A 25,195-nucleotide genomic window follows, 5' to 3' on the forward strand; every position below is an offset into this window, starting at 1 on the left:
ATTATGTGTTATTTCATAGCTATGCATGCTTTCTAATGTATAAGTTTGTTATGGCCAAGTAGATGAGTAGATCTTTAGAGGGAGTGTTGCATACTTGTAGGTTCAATCATGCGGTGTCCTCATTCTGTCTCGGGAGGAGTACCAAGACACGTATTCATATTGTTGCTATTAAGGATAAAATGATGGGGTCTAGACATATTATTTGGTCTTGGTTTGTCTACATCATGTCATCTTGCTTAAAGCATTACCCTGTTTGTTATGAACTTAATATCGTAGATGCATGCTCGATGACGGTTGATTGATGGAGTAACAATAGTAGGCATTAGTAAGTTTAACGGTATACTTATTGCAGACATAATGCCTATGTATTGATGATGCCATGAATAACGACATGATTATTTGTTTTTCTATCAGTTATCCAATGGTAACATGTTAGGGAAGGAACAATGGTGGCATGCATGATACAATTGACTACGCTTGACGTTCTATACCGTACCAGGTTCCACCCACAAAGAAATATATGAAAATGGTTTAGATATCCGTAGAACGTGTGGGTAGTAATGATTTTGAACACCTTGAGAGCATTCACTGTTTTATTCACGTGTTACCTTTTGCTTAGTTGATTAGACAAAACTACCATTATTATTGTTTTCGCTAGCTACCACTGAGTAGAATATTTTCACATAACGCTTTGGTTGTGAACGTAACCATTTGTGTGTCGACATAGTTGTGTGGTTGGTAGTTAAGTGTGCAATCCCTTCATGTGGGATCAATATACTCTACTTATCGTGAATTGTGATAGCTTCGTGCCCTTGCAGGTCCTCACGAGGGAGTGAAATCTTGATGCCCTGCTCTGGCTAGTAGGTTAGGTCAGGATTGTTAAGTCCTCGCATGTTGATGTTTGAACAGATGACTACGCTTTATCATCGAGTATATCTTTCGGGCTTCGATCCTCCTCGAGCTCGTCCATCTGGACGTAATTGATGGAGCACTGGCATAGAATTCCACCATCTCCTCGTGGCAGTGAGGGTAGTGTTTCTTATCGTGTGAAGAGATTTGATGTGGAGTGTTTCAGATTTGTTGAAAGGGTCAATAAAAGCGACAACGGCTCGAGGGCGGTGGTCCTTGGAGCATGTGTATCAAACTTTTCTGACTGTCATCAACAAAGTTAAACCTTCTCCGATAGAAGAGCGATAATAACAACATCGACGGCTCATTCCGGTGGCGATAGTGATCATTCGGTGAACTCGGAATTTCGATGTAAGTTTTATTATGTTTGAGGTACTCAGTACTTCCGTGAATTTTGATATTAAGTTTGAATCTTTTACAAAACTCTGAATCAAGTACTAATATATAGGTATTTTTAAAATGTATACACGGAAATCACGAGATTTCAGATGATATAAGCATGAGACGCCTTTACGTTGTTTATTATTCCCAGCCGTATACAGACAGGAGAGAACAGAGGAAAGCCGAGCTCGATCCGACGGCGGAGCCACGACCGTCCACGAGTGGGTCACGACGGCCTCCCGTTCCGTCAGAATCAAAAGCACAGCCAACCCCCCAGCTCAGACCCACCCAACCCAACAACGCACCCAAACGAATCGCCCCCTCGATTGTTCGCTCCTGAGCACCGACCCAACCCTAGATCTCGCCAGCAGCAGCGCGAAGCCGACGCCATGGCCAAGCCCTGGGGCGGCGTCGGCGCCTGGGCGCTCGACGCTGAGCGCGAGGACGAGGAGCGCGAGCACGCCGCGTCCTTCCCCGCGCCCGACCCGCCCGCCGCCGCGGGCGGCGCCGCCAGCTTCCCCAGCCTCAAGGAGGCCGTCGTCGCCGGCGGCGGCAAGCAGAAGAAGAAGAAGGGCACCACCCTCTCCCTCTCGGAGTTCACCACCTATGGGGCCGCCGGCGCGCCTCGCCGCGCCGCCCCCGCTGAGCCCAAGGGCCTCACCCCGCAGGAGATGATGATGCTCCCCACCGGCCCAAGGGAGCGCTCCGAGGAAGAGCAGGACCGATCCCGCGGGTTCCGCTCCTATGGCGGCGACAGGGAGCGCGGCGGCGGATTCGACGACGAACGCCGGCCCAGCAGGGATTCGGATCTCGATATGCGCTCCCGCGCCGACGAGTCGGACGACTGGGGCAAGAACAAGAGTTTCTCGCCGGCTCCTACCGACTCTGGCCGGCGTGATAGACTCAGTGGCGCGTCTCCGCTCGGCCGCTCAGATGACATAGACAACTGGTCGCGCGACAAGAAGCCACTCCCGTCGCGCTACCCTAGCCTTGGAACCGGCGGTGGTTTCCGTGAATCACCAGGCGGTGGTTTCCGCGAATCATCTGGTGGTGGTTTCCGCGAATCATCTGGTGGTGGTTTCCGAGAATCATCTGGTGGCGGTTTCCGTGACTCACCAGGGCCATCTGACTCTGATCGCTGGGTCCGCGGTGGCGTCTCTGCCCCTACTATGACCAACAATGGTGATAGGCCGCGCCTCAACCTCAATCCACCAAAACGTGATCCCTCAGCGGCTGCTGTGCCAGCTGCTGAGGTCACACGTAGCAGACCAAGCCCCTTCGGAGCTGCAAAGCCCCGTGAGGAGGTGCTGGCTGAGAAGGGCCTTGATTGGAGGAAGATGGAGGGTGACATTGAGAAGAAAACCAGTCGGCCTACTAGCTCGCACTCCAGTAGGCCGAACAGCGCACATTCCTCCCGCCCTGGGAGCCCTGGATCACAGGTCTCTGCAGTTGGGAGTGAGGGAGCACCAAGAGCACGGCCAAAGGTAAATCCATTCGGTGATGCCAAGCCACGGGAAGTGGTGTTGCAGGAGAAAGGAAAAGACTGGAGGAAAATTGACCTTGAGCTGGAGCATCGTTCAATTAATAGGTATGTTATATTTTAGCCCGCCTCTTGATAACATGTAGTGCTTCTTTTCATAATATATAACTGGAAGTGCTGACATAATGAGTAAGAATGTTATAAACTTGCGCAAAAGAAATAATTTTGCTAAGCAACAACTGGCTGGCCTTTGGCATATCTGAGTATGCTTGCTGTAAGTTTGAAACTGACCACTATGACAAAATTTATATGCAATTTTGTCAGAAAATCAATGCTCAATTTCTAATACATTTGTTTTATAAATCCCACAATAACAAATGTGAAGTTACTTCTGGTGATTTTAGGCATCTTTTCATCTTGGATCGTGGATATTATGAAGTTATCTGAATTGACGTAGAGTATTGTATGTTGAAATTTACATCAATGCTATGGCTAAATATAATATTGTTTGTCCTGAATCTAGTGGTAATATGGAAACCTGTTTGCCTAGACGATTGCATTTAAGCTTTTCGATGTTGTCACTTCCTTGTGGATATGAAAGTATGTAAGCAACTGAGCGAGGGTTGCAGGGAATGCCGGTCATATTCTGCAAGTATAGCATGCCTTTTGGCAATAAATTTATGTCATTGTTTTTTGATGCCATGACCCATGGATAGCAAGCCTTGAATGTAGAGTCTTTTATAGGTTACTGAGATTCTAGAGGTATGTCGAATATTTGTTTTAGTCATATTTTTTTTTCATACAAAATGCTGCATTATGTGATTGTGAGAAGAAGGCTCCCGAAATATTCTTGTCTTGCTAATTTGCTAGTATCCTGTGACCCGAGTTATTTTATTTATTTATTTTCATTTTGTAATCTGCATTCTACTTTAGACATAAAATTTGATAACCACATCATACAAGGTTAAGTAAATTTTATAAAGTTTCTAGCTAATTAACTGCTTACTCCGGTCCATAATTTGATGGAGTATATTTTGAATAACAAAAAAATGTTTATTTTGCCCATTTTTTATATGGGCTTTCTATGTCGTCTCAGTACTTAAGTAGTTTTATTATGCACAATCTGGTTAAGTGTTGGCTAATTTTGTTCATGTGCTTCGCTGGTGACAGTTTACAATTACGGCATTTGTTTCTGTCTCCTTTAGGGCCTTTGTGTTAATAATCTGAATGCGAATCATTTTAGCTGGACTTGTTATTGCTTTATTTGCTACTCCCTCCGTAAAGAAATTTAAGAGTGTTAAGATCACTACTTTACAATCACAGCCATGTTAAGAGATATAAGATACTCTTATATTTCTTTACGGAGGGAGTACATTGTAAAGAGTTTAATTGATTCTTATTTTTATCTTAGGACTCGTGATTGCCTAAACATGTCTGTGAAGGAAGCTTAACTAGAAATGCATACTTAGCTTGATTTTGTACTATTTAGTTTCAACCTATGATGATTCACTACTGTCTTGCTTTCTGATAAGCTGATCTCTTGACATGATGGTTGAATCATTTTGACACATGTACTTTTCATTAAATTATGGGCCTGATATATATGAATAAATGGACGTCTGGTTCCACCTTTCTCACGTTCGTGGTTGACTCTCGTTTCTAGAATAAATGAGGGAACTACTCATACAGATATTTATAGCAGCACTTCCTATATTTAACCTGACACTCCGATGAAGTAAATGAACTGCTTTGTGGTGATACTTCATCCTGTCAAATGGACATGTTTGTAATTCGAGAGGCCCTATTCTTCTAGCTTCTAGGTGCTGCTGTTTGCTTGAACCATACCTTTTCTTTGAGAAGTCTATTATTTCACCTTCTAGGTGTTTACTTAAATCCTATTTTTCAGGCCGGAGTCAGAAGAAGAGAAGAATTTGAAAGAAGAAATCAACCTTCTCAAGGTGGACTTGAAGGAAATTGAGGCCATTGTAGGTGATGGTTCTGAGCAAGCAAAAGAAGTGTCTGAGAAGATATCTCAGATGGAAAAGCAGCTTGATCTGCTTACAGTTGAGTTGGATGACAAAATTCGATTTGGGCAAAGACCTAGTTCTGGAGCGGGCAGGGTTGCAGCATTTCCACCAGCTGGTGAGGAACCACATGTTGCAGTTGCCCACATGGACAGACCTCGTTCCCGTGGTGGTGTGGAAACATATCCAAAACCAGTTGAAGAAAGGTGGGGATTTCATGGTAGCAGAGAAAGAGGCTCTTTTGGTGGAGGCGGAGGTTCAGACAGGTTTGTGCAGTTTCTTTGCTAAAATTTGATCATGCATGTTTTCCAGATTTTTTTCATAGTATAAATCTTGTAAATATGCTTTGAGGATGTAGATGGTATGTTCTATTATGTTACTTTCACCATGTTTAGCTGAATACTGGATCATTTAAGTAGTGACTCGCTTTAGCTATGATGTAGCATATATATATCATGTTCCAAGAGGATAGAACTTTGATTCCAACTGCTTTTAGATTGTGTGCTAAGTATGCTACTCCCTCTGTCCCAAAATATAAGAGTGTTTTTTACACTAAAAACGCTCTTATATTATGGGACGGAGGGAGTACTATTTATCATGTTCATATAGAACTTTGGTTCCTGCTGCTTCTCGATCTTTTGCTATGTGTGCTGCTTGTTTGTGAGTGAGTGAGAACGAATATTACTCGATTCATCATTGTTAGTGCACTCATCGTACCATAATCTGTTGTATTTAAGGAGAAAGAATTATGCTGCAAATCACACTTCTTTTTCAAGCATTACATTTGATGTCATCACTGTTAGTGCACTCAGCTCATTGTTTCCGTGGTGTTTCGTTTTCAGGTCATCAGCAAGGCAGGGATGGTGAAGAGGAGTTTGAAGAATCAACCGTCAAAGGAAACTTCTGGTCGCCGTCCTTTTTGGGATTTTGAAAGTGGGAAAGAGGATTTTGAAAGTGGGAAAGAATAAGTCATTTAATTTTTGTCGTGCTTGACTCTCATTTTGTTCTGAGGTAGAAGATTGGAGATAACCTTTGTCAACAAAGGTTTTCTCCGCGTGAAGCTATTGGTTACCACCTTCGCTGTAGGTTTCTTTTTGCTTCTTTCTTTTGCCGTTCCGTGTCAAAACAAGACCTGTCAAATATTTATGCTAACTGACTATTGCTCTTGAGTCGTGGATCCTTGTGTTAAGCTGTTCGTTTCATGAAGCAGGATAATTAGATATTCTGTTATGTGCATGTGTTAGTCGCCTGCAATATGTATGTAGGTTGAGAGGTTCTTTTTCTTTGTGTTTCTTCATTACTCTGCGCCACACGCAGTATTTCCTGGAGTGTCACTATCAGGTCATGGTCGTATTATCGTGTAGCTGTGTTTTGGGAGACAGTAGCGTAACTGGTTTTTGAATTGTGGCCAAATACCATCAACCTTCCAAAATTTGAGGGCAAACTATAGATAATTTGAGGGCAAATCAAGCCTGCGCCAACATTTTTGCTAGACAGAATTTTAACAAAGAGTTCGGTTTAGCGTTAAAGCTAGTGCTACTTCCTCTGTAAAAAAAAATATAGTATAAAAATTTCTGTACGAAGGAAATACTGTTCTATCGTCGGTTTGCCGTGAGATCTCTAGGTTCGGCAATGATGCTTTACGCCGTCTCAAGTGGATACGGCGTGAGCTACATTCTTCTCTTTAACTACTTGAGACGGCGTGAGCTACATTCTTCTCTTTAACTAGAAAAATTGCCGGTGCAACGCACGGCTAAAATGTTGACCAAATGAGACTACATCAATATAGAAAAATGATCCGAGGTATATATGAATTAAATAGATACACAATATTTATGATGTTGCTCAATCTATATTTTTAAAACTGAAATGTCATTGTAGGCATGCTACTGCATATAAACAATAAAATATAGTGATTGATCCTCCGAATCCCTATGGTAAAATAGAGTGAGTCACTCGACAAGCTAATTCCAGCGTGATACCTAATACAACATGATTAAGTGCAACTACTATTTACACTCTTCAATATCATATATTGTAGATTGCTCCCTATTTTCCTGACTGTAGCATACAGATTTCTCCATGGACTCGGTAAAACTCACAATTTTCTGTGATTCATTCGGATTGAAAGAGAAATTGTCAAATAGGCATATGAATACATTTCTTAGAAACTGAAATCGTTAAGTTGGTCCATCATTCTAAAAGAACTTGCAATTAGAAGTTTGAAAACAGTCTTTGATGTAAATACGCAAGAAATTGGAATCTACAATGTTTAAAGTGGTAATTCCAGGAGGAGTAAGAGTTCTCCTCGAAACCAGAAATATATAAAGAAAATGAGAACTACTGGATTTTTCCATGGTCAACCATTCAAAAGTTTAATGCATGACAAAACTACAATACATCCACAGAAGATCTCCATTGATCACAGGGAGGCGCAACCAACATATTGCTAAATGATAATATGTACTAAATAAAAGTTGATAGAATATGATTTTGGTTTCACATCCATCTCCTGTAAAGCAGCGGCCCCTGCCATCAAATGCTAATGGGGAGACTCTGACATGTGAATGTCCATTACTTTCTTCCTTAATAGCTACACAAAATGTGTAATATATGAACAGGGACAGGTTCTACAACAAGACAAACCAATAGAAACATCTAACCTACAACCATAGTAGGAACCAGAGAAATATAGCTACTAAAACATATTATTATTTTCCACATCCCATCTTTACTAAAATGAAGCCAACAGAAAATAGAAATAAATTCAGGTCGTAAAACAACGTTGTATCTCACAATCAGTGACCAAAGACGGTAAGACGGATGGAGACAGGGTAGCACCAATACCCAGAAATCTACAAATGCGCTGCTTTGATCTGAAGGTATTTTCTCATTTTTAGAAGTAGAAATCGCATGAAAATTCACCTGCAAAGGAGCAACATAGGAACTTATAGCAAAAGCTGAAGGCATGGCAATTCTGGGCAGCATTCATGGTTCTGATGGAACAACATGTGAGTGCAAGCATGATAATGAAGGTGGTGTACCATTGCATCTATTTAATATATATGCAAAGCTATTAACCTTGAAAGATCCGCTTATTTGGTTCATCCTCTACATATCTATACACGCAATTTATTCAGTTAAAAATTCATGTACTTTAACACTGAAAGAATCATAAAAATTGATTGACTTCAATGCAATATCACAATAAAATGAATCCGATGAGAAAGAGGAAAGGTGGATCACTTTGCTTACGTGACGAAGACGGACGATGAACCCTGCTTCGGTGCGTTGACCATGGCCTTGTGTAGGCTGGCAACGCGGATCTGTGTTCCCACACCGACATACTGGTCGAAGCTCTCCCATCGCGTCGTCGGTGGGTCTTCAGTAGACAACGTCGTCAACCTTCTCATAAGAATGATTTCTGTCAAGCCATGACCAATTGTCTGAAGTCCATTTCAAAGTTCAGATTGTACATAGAAACCATGTAAGTACGTTGGGGATGAAATCTTCTGTAACGTATACTGAATTGGAGTTCACCTCGGATATAGCAAAAGAAGGTTGCGACTCGGTGTGCAGATACCTTAAACCTTGGGCGATGCTAATGGCTATTTTCATTCGCTTGAGCCAAGAGAATTGGGCCGCTGCCCCATCTAAAGGAAGTAACAAATGAGATCAAATCTACGTCACATAGATAATGCAAATATTTAGTCTGTCGTAAAGAAATTGAAGAGATAGACTTATAGTATAGGTGCGCGTATAGAGTCCCATTTGATTCGTACTCAAAGACTAACATCCTTGAGAATGGGTTACTCTCTCTGCAATAGCCGAGAAACTTTGCTATGTTCTCATGATCCAACCTTGCCAGATCAATAACCTACAATGTGCATCCCATTTTATTTATTTACTATTTGAGTTAAAAGGTGTTTCTGAGTTGCAATTTTAGACAAACGAACTACCTTGTTTTGTTCAAAGAGATCATGTTGGCTAGTCCAATGACCTGCAAAGGCGCATAATGATATGACACAAACCTCAGGTCCATCATCCTTCATTGTTCCTTTGTAGACTACAGTCTGCGGAGTTGAACCAATTATGTTGCTAAAATCCTCACATGCTACTTCAAGTTCCTGGCGACTCAGCTTTGGCAAACTTTTCAGCATACGAGAATCTGAGGAAAGCATGAACCCATTAGCAACAATATATGTTAGAGAAAATAATCAATTTATTTTATAAAGTGGAGTCCGCTGATCAGCAAAGGGTCAACCTAAATTCCATCAAAATCATCTGATGCTAGATGATAACAAGAGCACCAAACTCCACACAAAAATCAGTTCCCACGACAAACTTTTATTATTATTATTTTCCTGTTGTTTGCACGTTCAGGTTCATGTGTACAAGCTAAAATTCCTGCAGTTCATCATTTACATTTGAGGGAGTAATCAACTCAGTATGTACATACATATTTTTGTACCGCACACTACAATCATGATGTGCCTGTGTATTCAGTGCAAACTAATTCTTTTTCTTCTTTTCACCATACCTGCTGCTGGACAAATCTGATGCTGCCAGCGTTCACATTTATCACACATAACGCAACATAGATTCAAGTATGAAGTTTATCCTTAGGAAATTGATTTCCTTCCACCTGAATTGTGGAACCGTGAGCCTCATTATAACACATGATACAGAAATTGTGACAAGTCTGTGTAGCAGCAGTATAGTACGATGCATTTTGTTTTATCCGAGCAACACAACGAGAACAATAAATTGGTGGAGGCTCAAAATAAAGTTTGGCTACTTTGCAAAGCTGGCATATGTTATCATTTTCAGTGTGTTCAATCACTTGATACTATCCAACTTTAGCATTGCTCGACTAAATAATGGAACATAATACTATTCCATTTATGTGATCAAGCTACACCATCCGAACTCTAGTGGCTATTGAGTTCCTAGTTTTGGCAGATTATATCTCTATTGTCATCAATGAATATATAAGAAAATTGCAAATGCAACTTCTTGATGGAACGTGTGCATGTCTATAAATAGATTATTGCGGCCTCATGCTTCATGGGTACTATGAAGCACCGACGACACGGATACATCGATCCTAAAATTGGGATACATCAATTTCTATACACAACAATACGACGATACGACGGGTATATATAAATAATTAATAAAATATTATATAAAGAACGAAAAATAATCTATGTGTGAGATGACATAAGATCAAAATAGTGATTCCTAGATCATCATAATTGAATGTTGTGTGTCTTTGGACCCGGTCCCTGGCTAATACATGAACAACATCAGGAGCTCAACATCAACAACATCAACGGTATATATAACAAAGCATAGCTGCATACAAGATGCAAGCCTTATACAAATATATATAGCAAAGCAGTAGCAGCAGGCCATGAATGACAGCCAGCAAGCATACAACATCAAGCTCTCGCTCTCTCACACACACACAACAAGCAAGGTAGGAGGACCGGAGGCAGAGCCGGACTTGGCTGGGGCCTGTTCAATATAAAAAAGTGAGGCCCTTTGTTCGTCAACAGTAGCTTAAGGGTTCAAGTGCCAAGTGCAACTTATATTTCTCCTAAAATTTCTTGAATGACTTCCTTTTGAGAATACAAAAAATCACCTGCTAATCTTCTCTTCCTTATGTTTTGAAGGTTACAAATACCTTTGGGTTGACATCTTAAAACACAAAGGCATGAAACTTAGAAAAACAAACCTGGAAAAGCCGGCTAGGAGCTTAGAGCGACCATGGCCTAGCAGAACATAAGCCTGAAAGAAATCCAGCAACAAAGATTGACGATGGAGTAGTACCGCTACACTATATAGGTCTTCTCTAAAATTAGTAGTACTGATTACTGACCCTGATTGATGCAACCTGTATTGGACTTGATTACTGGAATTAGTAGATAATGGAGCAGTACTAAGTACTAATCTTCTCTTTCTCTCTCAATTGGAGCCTATGGAGAATTAGTAGAGCCAAGAAAAAAGTAAAGCAGACATTAGATCAGATAAGAAACAAAGCAACCTGCTCCCTTTACTAACAGATGCAAATTAGAGAGTCAATCGTAGGGATAAACAAATCGATGATTGCTCGCGTACGCTAGCCCCCTGTGCCAGCGCATCGGCTCCACATGCCCAGGCCCGGGCCTAACCGGAGGAGACCAGTTACCTCCGCGCCGCCGTGCCGCGGGCTCGCAGGCGACGGTGTGCGCCCAGTTTGTGCTTAGGGAGGAGACTGATGCAGACGGAGAGGACATGGGAGCGGGCGCCGCTGCGCCACAGGCTCGCGCGTAGTCTCCGTCGGCGATGGCCGCCCCACGCGCAGCCTGCTCCTTTGAAATTGGTAAGCCTACTTTTTGGGATTACGTCGGTGTTGGGAACGGGAGCGCGACTGTGGGGCGGGTGGGGGAGGAGCGACATTGCAGTTATGTGGAAGAAAAGATCGTGAGAAGGATCATGGGGAAGGAGAGGCAGACATGCTACGTTTGCGTGCCAGGATAGGCGGTGGCAAAGTAGTAATTACAAATAGCGGGAGATTAGGTGCGACGTTTCGTTGGTGCTTCGTTAGTGTTTCGTTAGTTCTTTTAAAACCATTAGATTGGATAATCAACGACTAATATGTCTAGATGGATCTGCCCTATCATGCTTTTAGTAGTACAGATAAGAGGACACAATCTGTCACTTGTATACAGAGAAGCAACAAGCTAATGTAACTACATACACAACCCGACGTGTTGTGGACGATTTTTCATACGATGTAGCGCATCAAGCCGTCCATGCGGAGAGCAAAAGTGAATAGCACCGTTCAATCCTCCCATCGTTCAAAGTTGGCCACCCGCACATTAATTTAATTTCGGCGACAACGAAACGATGGTTCCTCTTCTTCCAAAGTTCGAACCATCTGCACGTTTTTGCATGTGGCGGTGGCCAAAATTCCTCCATCGCAACCACACTCTCACCCAAAAACACAGGTGAGGGAAATCCGACACCATGTGTCATCGGAGTTTCCTCGCTTTCATCGATACTCGGATGGCGACGGGAGGGGGGGACCTTGGGACTTGTTTCCATGTGTTCTTAATAACACCATGTGTCATCGGAGTTTCCTCGCTTTCACCGATACTCGGATGGCGATGGGAGGGGGGGGACCTTGGGACTTGTTTGCATGTGTTCTTAATAATCTATTGTCTTGGTTAGGTTTTTGGTTGTTCGGTACTTCGGTTTAGGCGGCAACGGGGGCGAAGAATAATTTTCTTCCATCTCTTGCCAAAGTGGTGGTTCTCTCATCTATCGACGTTCGCTCTGAGAGACGGGTGTGTAAGTTGGCTGAGGTCCTTCGAATTTGGGAGGGCACTTCATGTGTCTTTATGTTGGTGTTAAAGTGATGATCCTCTTCTTTGTGCTCTTTTTGCGGTGGTGGTGCTGCGGATAGGCAACGACTTTGGCGATGAAAGGTCGACCCTTGGGATTGGGGTGATGTTCCCCATAACCATTTTGAGCCGTGATGAGGTTGTGGCACCCTTTCCCCTCCTCGAGTCTCTCTTTGATATGACGAATCACTCTCTCATGGTTCGTTCTCCTCTCCATTGCAATAACGCTATCTTTGTCGCCATGGCAAAGCTGACAGAAATTTTGTTAAGAGGATGGGTTGACTCAGAAATTTTTGATCTACACAAGGCTTCTATATTGGTGTCTTTTGTTCCAATGCATTGGGCCAGCTGAACCTTAGGACAACGACTTCTCGAGTGCTAAATAAAGTGTGAGCCCGACTCCGACGATGTAGTGGTCGTGGCAGCACGACTTCACTTCATCTTGGGTATTGAGTTTGTTTGGCTCTATGTGAACCTTGTTTTTAATTTCCTTGTTTTTTAGATGTCTTATATCATTGAGAGTTTTAAACATAAATTTGATACTTTATTCAAAAAAAGGAAGGGGGTAGCAAGGACAAAGGTACATGAGTCATAGGGGTTTCATGTAGTTTATGGTTGCACTCTTCATTGCTCTACTCTGCAATTTTTCTTTGAGTGGATCTCTCAACAATTCAGAGTGAAATATATAGTCATCATCTAGTATGGGTCTTTCTTTCCCATTTCGGGTCGGGCCTTCTCGGGTCTTGGTGTTAGTGCCATCGAATGGGCTTGTGTTACGAGTTGAGTGCTACCGTTGATGCACTCATTACAAGCCTTTTTCACTCACAATGATTCCTAGACTATAGGAACAAAAAAACGCATAATTAAAATGGTATGTACACATGAATGCCATAGTAATAGTATAAACCCCCAGAATTAGCACTAAAGTGTTTCTTATATGTTGCCACAGAAACATAGGAACTATACAAAGAGGTTTGAGGTTGAAACTCTCCTCCAAAATGAAGTACAAATGATTATTTAGGAAAAGTTCTGGGGAATTGGTTTCCTATGAGAATGAAAAGACCAATACATTTTTTTATAAGAATTAAAATCCATCAAAAATTCTATGTGAAGCACAGAAGCCCTACATAGCAAGCAACGATGAGAAGACAAGTAGCAATGCCACAAATTCCGAAAATCATCTTCTCAGCACGGGCTGAGATGATCCCGCTCATGAAAAAAATAAAAAGAAATACTAAAAAATTCAAAAAATTCCTATTTTTTTTTTCTGTAGTAGACAATTTGATGCGTAAGGTCCACTCCAAATTTCATATCATTTGGACATCTGAGTAACTCTCAGCAAAAAAGACAAATCGGGTAAAAAAATGTAAATAGTTAACCTTTTTCACAGGCTCCGATTTTGTCTTTTTTGCTGAGAGCGCCTCAGATGCCCAAATGAACTCAAAATTGAAGCAGACCTCACACATCTAATTATCTACCACACAAAAAAAGTTGGATTTTTTTTAGTATTTCTTTTGATTTTTTCTGTCGGAGCGGGTGCAGATGCACCCGAGAGCCGAAACGCCGCTCTCCACAAATTCATTCTTTATTTTGTGAGGACATGCAGAGCCATTCCTAATAGTTGCATTTTCACTTACGCTGTGTTTGGATGTAGGAAAAACTGTTTGGAATTGAATTGAACTGGAAATTCCAAATCCAAGATAGAAAGGAAATGGGTTCCAATTCAAATTCTATTGTTTGGCAATGCATGGGATTTACTGTTGGAATCAGAGGGTAGCACCCGATTCCAATTGTTGTTTGGATGTACAAACCATGGAATTCCAAATTCGAGTTCTCCTACGGACACCACAAATTTGTTGGGGTTGTACACGGGAGGGGATGGCACCACTCCAGCCGTCCTTCTGATACCTTATTCAAAAAAGGGATGGGGTAGCAAGGACATATGTACATGAGTCATAGGGTTTTCGTGTAGTTTATGGTTGCACTCTTCATTGCTCTACTCCGCAGTTTTTCTTTCAGTGGATCTCTCAAAAATTCAGAGTGAATATATGGTCATCATCTAGTATGGGTCTTTCTTTCCCATTTTGGGTTGGGCCTTCTCGGGTATTGGTGCTACTGCCATCGAATGGGCTTGTGTTACGAATTGAGTGCTGCCGTTGATGCACTCATTACAAGCCTTTTTCACTCACAATGATTCCTATACTATTGTGTTGAAGGGGATAATAGAGGGATTGGTGGAATAGTTGTCGTATTGCTTGAGCCTCATGGGCATATATATAGGAGTACAATGACGAACTTGGAGTACAAGACAAGGTAGGACAAATCCTAGTCTATCTCATATTTCCTAATAAGCAATATACTCAACACCCCCCGCACTCACAATGGTAGCGACGAGACGGTGAGACTGGAGAAGAATCCGAAGGTAAACCGATGGTCATCCCCCCACATGCGTAACGGTCAATGCAACGTGAAAGTTGTGGCTGGAGTGGAAGCCGACGAGGTTGCTCAAGCAAGACGGTAGCCCTTTGTGCCGATGTCGAGGTAGCCGAGAGCATAGGGTGGTGTATCCGTGGTCGAGGTAGACATGCGAAGAACGCCGTGGTCGATGTCGAGTCAAGGTAGCCGGTGTCGAGGAAGTCGCCGTGGAGCCGCGAGCGCAAGGAGGCACCGAGTTAGTCATCGGCGCATTGGTGTTGAAGAAGTGGTGCGTCGGGAAGAAGACGTAGTTGACGACGCGTCGCGTCGGGTTTGCCAAGCCCGGGGACACATCGTGGACGAAGGCACGCATCGATGTTTCCAGGCATGGGAACACACCCGGGACTAAGGCACACGTCGGTGTTGCCAGCACCGGGCCTGCGTAGATGAGGGACCTCCACAAGATGTACGTCAGGTCGAGGAGTCGGGGTAGACGACGTCGACACTAGCGAGGAGCTCGTGCTCGACGAAGATGAAGGAGGTGGACGGGCGGCGTGGCTCGGTTGAGAGAGCTGCGGGGCCAAGGAGAGCAGCGATGGCGGCCTAACGACGGCCTGACGACGGCCTGACGGTGGCCTCACAACGGCGGCGGTGATTGGTTAGGTACGCGGCGACGATGCTCGAAGAAGGCGAGGAAGAACCCGACAACGTGACGAAGACCGGCGCGGATGATGGCGTTCCCGTGCCAAAGGAGATGGAGCGGCGCATACCATAGGAAGTCGACGCGCGGGGACGGCGGAGTGGACCGCGCTCCACGTGGCTACGGCCCGAAGGGGGGACACAACGACAGCGCGCGAGTCGGGGCGACAACGGGAAGTGTTGGGGATATTGCCTATTAAGTGACCCGCTGAATATGGGCCGGGTTACTAGTAAGGCGATTCATCCTTTAGGGCTAGTTGGGCCTCAGCCTGGGCGGTTCAAAGTCGCAGGATGGTTATGATTTATGGAAGGTCTCTGGGCTCTGCAAGACGGCGACTTAGAGACCGTGGTGGTCACGATTTGTAAAGGGGAAGGGACTCTTGTAAACCCTAAGGCTTCGACCTATATATAAAGGCGAGTCTGGAGGGGGAGAGGAGGGTTAGAAATCATCGAGTGCTAGATTTAGGCGAGTTACGCCTTCCTTGTAATCAAATCCATATCAATACACACCAAAGCAGGACGTAGGCTATTACCTCCTCAGAGGGGCCGAACCTGGGTAAATCGCCGTGCCTCTCCCGCTTAACCCCTTTGAGTCGCCACCAGGGTGCGATGGCTCCAGTACTAAGTCCTTTCACGAGGACATCTGCCGTGACAAAACCACGACAGTTGGCGCCCACCTTGGGGCCTACGCACGGTGGAGTTGAGTTCTCAAAGGGAGCCCTACTGGGGTTTGGGAGTTATGCGACGGCGCTCATGACTTGGAGCCGACGCGGCATAGCCTACATCGACAACCAGCGATGGGGACCTGAAGCGAATTCTCTCGAATCAGGCTACAGGGTCCCCTTCGGCAAGATCAACGTCTTCATCGGCATGATCGGGTCATCTGTTCCTGAGTCGGACACCTCCTCCGACATTGTCGAGCCGGCCAGGTACGTTCATCCAGTCATAACACGGAATCTGACCCACCCGGTCTTTGTGGGGTTCACGCAGAGGTCGGAGGAACCAGAGCACGCGGCGGCTCAGGAGGTTACCCCCGTCAACTCTGACGACGAATCATCCATGGGCGATTCAGATTCCATCCAGTCCCTTCATGGAGACGGTCTCGGAGGCTTGTCATTGGCCATGGACCCGGAAATCCTCGATCGAACCCGTCGCCAGATCGCCATCTACATGGCCGGGGCGACTCAACCCGCACAGAATCCCGCCGGAGGCGATGGAACCGGCGGGACGTCCAGAAGTGCGTCAGCAGTCCTGGTGGATTTAGCGGCGGAGATCACAAGACTAATGTCAACCCCCCTCACGCCAGAGAACCAAGAAGAGATAAATGCAGAGTTAGCAAAATTGAGGGAGGCGGTGGCAAAGGCCCATCAGGATGCTGAGACGGAGTCCGCCACGATGGAAACTCGACAAGCCCAGATTACGGCCGAAAGGACGCGATTGAACACCGACAACTGGCGGCTTGAAAGACAGCAGCGCGCATCCGACGCCGTCCATCAGCGGAGACACCAGGGACGCCTGCCCCATGATCTCAATCCGACTCGCCTGTTCGACACTCCCCAAACACCCGGGATGGGAGCCGCCCTCCTAACCTGCCGATTCAGCTGACTGAGGGTCAAATTCCTCGTTTCCGTACCCCTCGAGGCCACTTCTCTAACCCGGTGGATAACGTGCTTGCCGCAACTCGCCATCTGGAGTCTCTTCCGATCCACGGCAACACCCCAGCTGAGATCGAAGCAAGGAACGCCATCGAGATGTTGAAAACGGCGGTGGTCCAAAACGCGCAGTTCTCACACAGCCCCGAGCGATTGCACTCCACCCCCCAGGCGAGCTATACCAGGGGTTGGCCGGAGGATCAGCCAGCCGTAAACAGTGCCCCGCGACACTTCCCGCAGGACAACCCGCCCGAGCGGAACCCGCCGGGCAGTGGTCCACCCAACATTCAAGAGGTTCAGACTCCTCCCGCGGGGACCGGAGGACGAGTTGGGGTGCCCTGCTTGTCCCTGGACCTTCGAAACGAAAGAATGCCCAAGGATTTCAAAGGACCAAGAAAGGTGCCTAATTACACACCAGATCTCGAACCAACATCTTGGATCGAGGGCTATGAGATCGCCATGGACATGCTCGACGTGAACGAGGCGGTTTGCGCCAGATATTTCACCATGATGCTCGAGGGATCGACGCGCACTTGGTTGAAAAACTTACCCCCCAATTCTATCCAGTCCTGGGCCGAGTTGAAGGAGCGTTTCATCAAAAACTTCCAAGGAACCTGTAAACGGCCGATGACAACCGTCGACTTGCAACACTGCGTGCAACGCCCGGATGAGTCGGCCCACCATTGTTCGCGGCGAGTCGCGGAAATTATCCATTCATCGGATGGCATCACGGCAGCGCAAGCTGTGCTTATCCTCGAGCACAACTGCCACTATGAACCGCTGGTCCAGAAACTGGGGCGACTCAAACGGAAAGTTCAGGATATGGGCGAGCTGATGGATACCCTCACTAGGTACGACGAGGCTGATGATACCAAGGATCCCGGCGAGGATGGTAAGGGTAACTCGCCCAAGAAGGGCGATTCAACCAAAAACCACACCCGCCTCCAAGGCCGCAACCGTCACAACCAGGGGACCAACGGCAAGCGTAGGACACATGAAGAGCCCTCGGATCTGGTTGCCAACACCAACGCCAACGACGGCAAAAAGAAGAATCGAGGCTTCAGTGGGAAAAGACCGCGTAACTACGAAGAGCTACTCAAAGGCCCTTGCCCGCACCACGCCACGGCCGACGGCCCGGCGGGCCACTCTTGGGAGAACTGCTTCGTGATGCGAGAATTTCGGGGGCCGAGGCAATCAAGAAGAGCCAAAGCGAAGATCCGAACCGTCGCCAGGACCAACTCGCCGCGCCCAACCAAAGGCACAACCCCTTCGGCGGTTTTCCCGAACAAGAGGCACAGGGGGGCCCGCAGCCAGGCGGCGGCCAGTACCCGGTGCACCGTCAACGGCGGTACAACCCGCCGGGAGTTTTCCAGCAGCCGCCCCCACAGGGGGCTCCGCAGGACCAGGATGACCATGGGGGCTTCCGCAACAATCCTAAACAGCTAAGTAATGGGCAGTATCATGTTTTCACCACTAATGCTTGCAGGCGTGATAAAAAGGTAAATCACCGGGCGTACAACGTAATTGAGCTGGCAGTTCCCAGATATCTCCACTGGTCCGAACATACCATAACATGGAGCAGAGAGGATCACCCGCCGAGAATAGATAACCCGGGCGACCTGGCATTGGTCGTGGCTCCCCAAGTGGGGGGCTACACTCTATCGAAAGTACTAATGGATGGCGGCAGCAGCATTAATATCCTATACTTCGACACCTTCCGGAGGATGAATCTATTAGAGAAAGACTTGATGCCTTCAACCACGGTCTTCCACGGCATCGTCCCGGGCAAATCGGCTTATCCCATAGGCCGGGTCAGGCTCTCAGTAGCGTTTGGAACTGCGCAGAATTACAGGTCGGAGTCTCTGGTCTTCGAGGTGGTCAAACTAAAAAGCCCTTACCATGCGCTGTTCGGGCGACCGGCTTACGCTCGCTTCATGGCCCGCCCGTGCTACGTCTACCTCAAGCTCAAAATGCCTGGTCCTAAAGGGCCCATCACGATTGACGGAGATAGAAGAATTGCAAAGGAGTGTGAGGAAGGAGACGCGACCTATGCGGAAGTCGCGTGCGCGGCGGAAGAGCTAAAAAACCACCGGGCCAATGTTGACCCGGCAGACATGTCACCGCTCAAGAAGCCGACTACAGATTCCGAGTCGCCCCTCAAGTTCAAACCAACGGATGACACAAAGACAGTCGACTTCGTCCCTGGCGATTCATCCAAGCAGTTTACCATTGGAACGGGTCTGGACCCCAAATAGGAAAGCGCGCTCATCGAATTCATCCGTGAGAATCGCGACATCTTCGCATGGAAGCCCTCTGACATGCCGGGTGTACCGAGAGAATTCGCTGAGCACCATCTTAATATTGACCCAAAATGCAAACCTGTCCAACAATACCTTCGCAGGTTTAACGAGGAGCGACGGAAGGTGATTGGAGAGGAAGTCGCCCGTCTTTTAGCCGCCGGGTTCATCGTGGAAGTCTTTCACCCCAAATGGCTAGCTAACCCGGTGTTAGTACTCAAGAAGAATGGCACGTTCCGTATGTGTATTGACTATACAGACCTCAACAGAGCTTGTCCCAAGGATCCTTTCGCTCTTCCCCGCATCGACCAAATCATTGACTCGGTGGCGGGATGCGAATGATTGTGCTTTTTGGACGCCTATTCAGGTTATCATCAGATCAAAATGGCTGTGGAAGATCAGGAGAAGACCGCCTTCATAACCCCCTTCGGGGCCTTTTGCTATGTGTCCATGCCGTTCGGGCTCAAAAGCGCAGGGGCGACTTACCAACGCTGCATCCAGAATTGTCTTCATAGCCAAATTGGCCGCAACGTCCATGCCTATGTTGACGACATTGTGATCAAGACCCACCGGGAGGAGACACTTCTGAAAGACCTTAAGGAAACCTTTGATAATTTACGGGTATATCAGATGAAGCTAAATCCTACCAAGTGCGTTTTCGGCGTACCTGCGGGAAAACTACTGGGTTTCTTGGTATCGGAGCGCGGCATCGAGGCTAACCCGGACAAAATTGAAGCGGTTACTTCCCTCGGCAAGCCGACGAATGTTAATCAAGTTCAGCGATTGGCGGGTCGTATTGCGGCTCTCAGTCGTTTCGTGAGCCGCCTCGGAGAAAAGGCGATTCCTCTTTATCAATTGTTGAGAAAGTCCGACCGATTCGTGTGGACAGAGGAGGCTGACGAGGCATTTCAGGCCTTGAAACATCAATTGGTTAACCCGCCGGTCCTGGCGGCCCCGATTGAAAAGGAGCCTATGCTCCTGTGTATCGCCGCGAATTCCAAAGCGGTCAGCGTAGCTGTGGTCGTCGAAAGAAAGGAGGAAGGAAAGGAATACCCGGTGCAACGCCCGGTGTACTTTATCAGTGAGGTGTTAACTCTTTCCAAACAGCGATACCCACATTGGCAGAAACTGGTCTATGGGGTGTTCATGGCGAGTCGAAAGCTTAAACATTATTTCCAGGAACACCCGATCACCGTGGTCAGTTCCGCGCCCCTCGGTGACGTCATCCAAAACCGCGAGGCAACAGGGCGAATCGCCAAATGGGCAATAGAACTTGGGTCACATCACATACAGTATACCCCCCGCACGGCCATCAAGTCCCAGGCACTAGTTGATTTCGTCAATGACTGGACGGAGCTTCAGGCCCCGGAAGATCGGCCTGACCTTACCTATTGGACTATTTATTTTGATGGATCCAGGCAGTTGGAGGGCTCGGGGGCGGGTGTGGTGTTGATATCCCCTCAAGGAGATAAGTTCTGCTACGTCCTCCGGCTCATGTTCCCTTGCACAAATAATGCGACAGAGTATGAAGCTCTGCTTCACGGTTTGCGACTGGCAAAAGAGATGAACCTAACCCGAGTCAGATGCTTTGGGGATTCAGATTTGGTGGCGCAACAGGTTTCGGGCACCTGGGACTCTCGAGATCCTATGATGGCGGCTTACAGGCGAGCTGTATCTGACGTGGCGGGCTATTTTCATGGGTACCAGGTTGATCATGTTGATCGGCGACTCAACGAAGCAGCTGATGCCCTCTCGCGACTCGGCTCACAGAGAAAACCGGTCCCCCCTAATGTTTTCTTGGATGTCCTGCATAAACCGTCTGTGACTGTACCCACGGAGGAGGAATTGGCGATACCAGATCCCGAGTCTCAGCTTGTGGCGGCTCTCCATGTCGCTCCGGATTGGGCTCTTCCTTATCTAGCTTATCTTGCTCGTGGCGAGTTACCCACTGACGAAGTTTTGGCTCGCCAGATTGTTCGGCGTAGCAAGTCCATGGTCATCATTAATGGCGAGCTATATAAACGAAGTGCTTCAGGGGTCTTTCAGCGGTGCGTTTCTTCCGAGGAAGGATGCATAATCCTAAATGACATCCATTCTGGAGACTGCGGACATCACGCCGGGTCACGTTCTTTGGTATCAAAAGCCTTTCGACATGGTTTCTTCTGGTTGACGGCCCACGCAGATACAGAAGATATAGTACGGCGGTGTGAGGAATGCCAACGATATGGGAGACAGGCTCATGTGCCGGCTCAAGAATTGAGGATGATCCCCATTACTTGGCCTTTCGCGGTCTGGGGGCTGGACATGGTTGGTCTCTTTAAGATGTCCTCCAACAAGAAAACTCACTTATTGGTGGCGGTTGATAAATTCACTAAATGGATTGAGGCGGAACCTGTTGGGGCTTGCGATGCGGAGACTGCGGTCAAATTTCTGAAGAAGCTGATTTTCCGTTTTGGATATCCACACAGTATCATCACGGACAATGGTACTAACTTGTCCCAAGGAGCGATGCTGGATTTCTGTCGCCGTGAACATATCCGGCTTGATATCTCTGCAGTTGCTCACCCGCAGTCAAATGGGCAGGCCGAGCGGGCGAATCAGGAAGTCTTGCGAGGGATCAAACCTCGGCTCATAATTCCCCTGGAAAGAACTCCAGGATGTTGGGTGGAGGAGTTACCTTCGGTATTATGGAGCATCCGGACCACCCCGAATCGGTCCACGGGGTTCACCCCTTTCTTTTTGGTCTATGGAGCAGAAGCCGTCCTCCCTACCGACATGAGGCATGATTCTCTTAGAGTCGCCGCATATGTGGAGCGAGACAACGAGCTGGCGCGTCAGGACTCTTTGGATGCCTTGGAAGAGGCACGTGACTTAGCAGCGGCTCGTTCGGCGATCTATCAGCAAGATCTGCGGCGTTGTCATAGTCGCCGGGTGAAGAGTCGGACTTTCCAGGAAGGCGATTTGGTGCTTCGACTGATACAAGATCGGGCAGGCATGCATAAGCTTTCGCCCCCTTGGGAGGGGCCTTTCGTTGTCAGCAAGAACCTCCGCAATGGCTCTTACTACTTGATGGATCTTCGGCCTGATCGACCGACTACGGGGGCTGAGTCAACTCGCCCTTGGACTATTGCCCATTTGCGGCCTTACTACACATGAGTTCTTAAAACTCCATGCTTTGTAAGTTTTTCAGTTTCATTATGGAATAATATAATGTTTCCCTGACTTGGGGGCTTCTTCTTCAAAAAAAGAGCAATTTCATGACATCCTGTTGCGACCTTATGAGCCGACAGAACATGCATTAAGGGTGGGTGATGAGCTTGACTCGCCTCCCCCTGTCGCGACCGTATGAGCCGACGAAACCTGCATTAAGGGTGGGTGCACGAGATTTTTGACTCGCCTCCCCCTGTTGCGATCGTATGAGCCGACGAAACCTGCATTAAGGGTGGGTGCACGAGCTTTTTGACTCGCCTCCCCCTGTCGCGACCGAATAAGCCGACGAAACCTGCATTAAGGCTGGGTGCACGAGCTTGACTCGCCTCCCCCTGTCGCGACCGTATGAGCCGACGAAACCTGCATTAAGGGTGGGTGCACGAGCTTTTTGACTCGCCTCCCCCTGTCGCGACCGTATGAGCCGACGAAACCTGCATTAAGGGTGGGTGCACGAGCTTTTTGACTCGCCTCCCCCTGTCGCGACCGTATGAGCCGACGAAACCTGCATTAAGGGTGGGTGCACGAGCTTTCTGACTCGCCTCCCCCTGTCGCGACCGTATGAGCCGACGAAACCTGCATTAAGGGTGGGTGCACGAGCTTTCTGACTCGCCTCCCCCTGTCGCGACCGTATGAGCCGACGAAACTTGCATTAAGGGTGGGTGCACGAGCTTTCTGACTCGCCTCCCCCTGTCGCGACCGTATGAGCCGACGAAACTTGCATTAAGGGTGGGTGCACGAGCTTTCTGACTCGCCTCCCCCTGTCGCGACCAAATCTCCAAGGTCAAATCATAACGAGTAATTTTGTCCTCACTGCATATTCGTTGAAACTATTTGTAGTTCTTTTTGTTTTCACAGATAATGTGTTCAAGGTTTCATCCTTGGCGGATTGAGCATTACAGGCGATTCTGATAAGGATTAACAAAATATTTTAAACCGCCTCAAAAGCGGTATAAGGGTTTTTTCGCAGAAGATGTCATCAAAAGATAGTACTGACTATTACATGGCTCTTGGGCCAAATTCAAGGAAAATCTACTCCGCTAAGTCCTGGCGTGAACTCTGACCAGCTTCGATTTGTAAATCGCCCAAGACCCAATTGCATCTGGACAAAGAGGCAAAATCGTCTTCATCGGTCAAGATTGATGCCAGGTCTGTTTCCCAGTCGAAGGGATTCTTGGGTCGCCGAGGGATTAGGTTGGTCACCACGAAGGTTGGCGGGCTGATTTTCTTATTCTTATCATCATAAGCCGCCTGATATTTTGTCAAGTCAAGGCTGGCGACGAGTTGAGTTGCGGCCAGCCGAGAATCTTTGACAACCTTCTGGTAGTCTTCTTCCACGAACTCCGAGCCGTCATCTTTAAGCTGAGGGAAGCCGGCAGCTACTTCTTCCAAATTAATTTCCGGAGCGTACGCCAAGCAGCGACTCAGAGCCGTCAGGACACCCTTCCGGGCGGCTGACTGGGTTAACTCGCCGATCTGGGGAGGAAGTGTGGATAGATATCCAAGCACCTTCTTGATGGAAGTTATGGGCTCTTTTGCACCTATCACGGCTTTAACAGTCAGCACACTGCCTGTGTACAGTTGTTCCGTCAGTGTATAGATCGCCTTCAGCATCAACACGCAGTCGTCTTGCAGATTGGCGACTCTCGAGCCTGGGATTGAATAACCGGTAAGTTAACATTAAGGAATTTGCCCAAGGAAGAGGATAAGATTAGAGAGTTAGGTAAAGCTTACCAAAGATGGCTTGTGTCATGTTGGAGATATGGCGCTTTAAGCCGGATAGCTCCTGCTGCACAGTTGCCAGCTTTGCTTCTGCTTTTTCGGCTCTCGTCAAAGCCGCGCTGTGGTCAGCCTGAGTTCTTTCTAACTCGGCTTTGAGCTTTTCCAGTTCAACCAGAGCCAACTTATATTTGTCTTCCGACTGAGTTCGGGCATCTTGTTGGTCAGCCAAGTTTTTCCTTAAGTCGCCCAGGGCCAGTTCGGTCTGGGCAAGGCTTTCCTGTTCAAAATTTAAAACAAAGACAAGTCTCAGAATTATTGCAAGGCAATACCCCTGACACTTGGGGGCTAATGTATAATTTCTCAAGGGAAATTATACAGAAATCGAGACCCGGCTCATCATTTTACTGATGACCCGGCCCTTGGGGGTTACTGGTCGCGAAGCTTTTAAAAGACCCGGCTCATCATTTTACTGATGACCCGGCCCTTGGGGGTTACTGGGAATAATATAGAGTATAAAGTTTACCTCATGCTTGTTATTTAACATCTTTAGCAGATTCTTTTCCATTTCATAACTCGCTTCCAGGCGACTTGCGAAGCCAGAACAGAGTTCTTTAAACTCCAGACTTGCATAGTCAGAAAGTTTCGCCTTGGAAGGCCCAGACTCGGGAATTGATGGAGAAGGGGATGCTATATGTTTGGAGAGGATTGTCGCTGCCGGCTTGGAGAAACCAAAACCAGTAATGACTACAACATCTAGGTCATCAGCTGTCGCCATTACGACCGGTGATCTAGGGACATCCGTTGATCCTTTGGGCGACTCAGGAGGGTTTGCTTGAATTGTCGGCTCGTTTTGACTCGGATCTTCTTGAGTCGGAGTAGCTTTCCTTGGAAGCTCAGAAGTGGCGTCAGGGATTGATCCACTGGTCTTCCTCTTTTTGGCTTGCGCCCTAATGAAAGAGATAGGTGTGTTAAAAAATTAAAAAGAGTTCTATTCTCAAGGATCAGGGCAAGAAACTTA

The 25,195-nt window shown here is 46.9% G+C and overlaps 1 protein-coding gene and 1 pseudogene across 1 annotated transcript; one reads left to right on the plus strand and one right to left on the minus strand.

Moving 5' to 3' along the window:
* Window positions 1-1,466: 1,466 nt before the first annotated feature.
* LOC123427012 (eukaryotic translation initiation factor 4B1) lies at window positions 1,467-5,963 on the plus strand. Its single transcript, XM_045110941.1, has 3 exons — window positions 1,467-2,878; window positions 4,677-5,060; window positions 5,637-5,963. Exons 1-3 carry the CDS (start codon window positions 1,680-1,682, stop codon window positions 5,659-5,661), a joined length of 1,608 nt encoding a protein of 535 aa, XP_044966876.1. The 5' UTR covers window positions 1,467-1,679; the 3' UTR covers window positions 5,662-5,963.
* Window positions 5,964-7,561: 1,598 nt separating this feature from the next.
* On the minus strand, window positions 7,562-8,846 carry LOC123428600 (annotated as a pseudogene).
* Window positions 8,847-25,195: the final 16,349 nt, after the last annotated feature.

This window comes from Hordeum vulgare, chromosome 2H, assembly GCF_904849725.1.
Source record: "Hordeum vulgare subsp. vulgare chromosome 2H, MorexV3_pseudomolecules_assembly, whole genome shotgun sequence".
NCBI classification, from domain to species: domain Eukaryota; kingdom Viridiplantae; phylum Streptophyta; class Magnoliopsida; order Poales; family Poaceae; genus Hordeum; species Hordeum vulgare.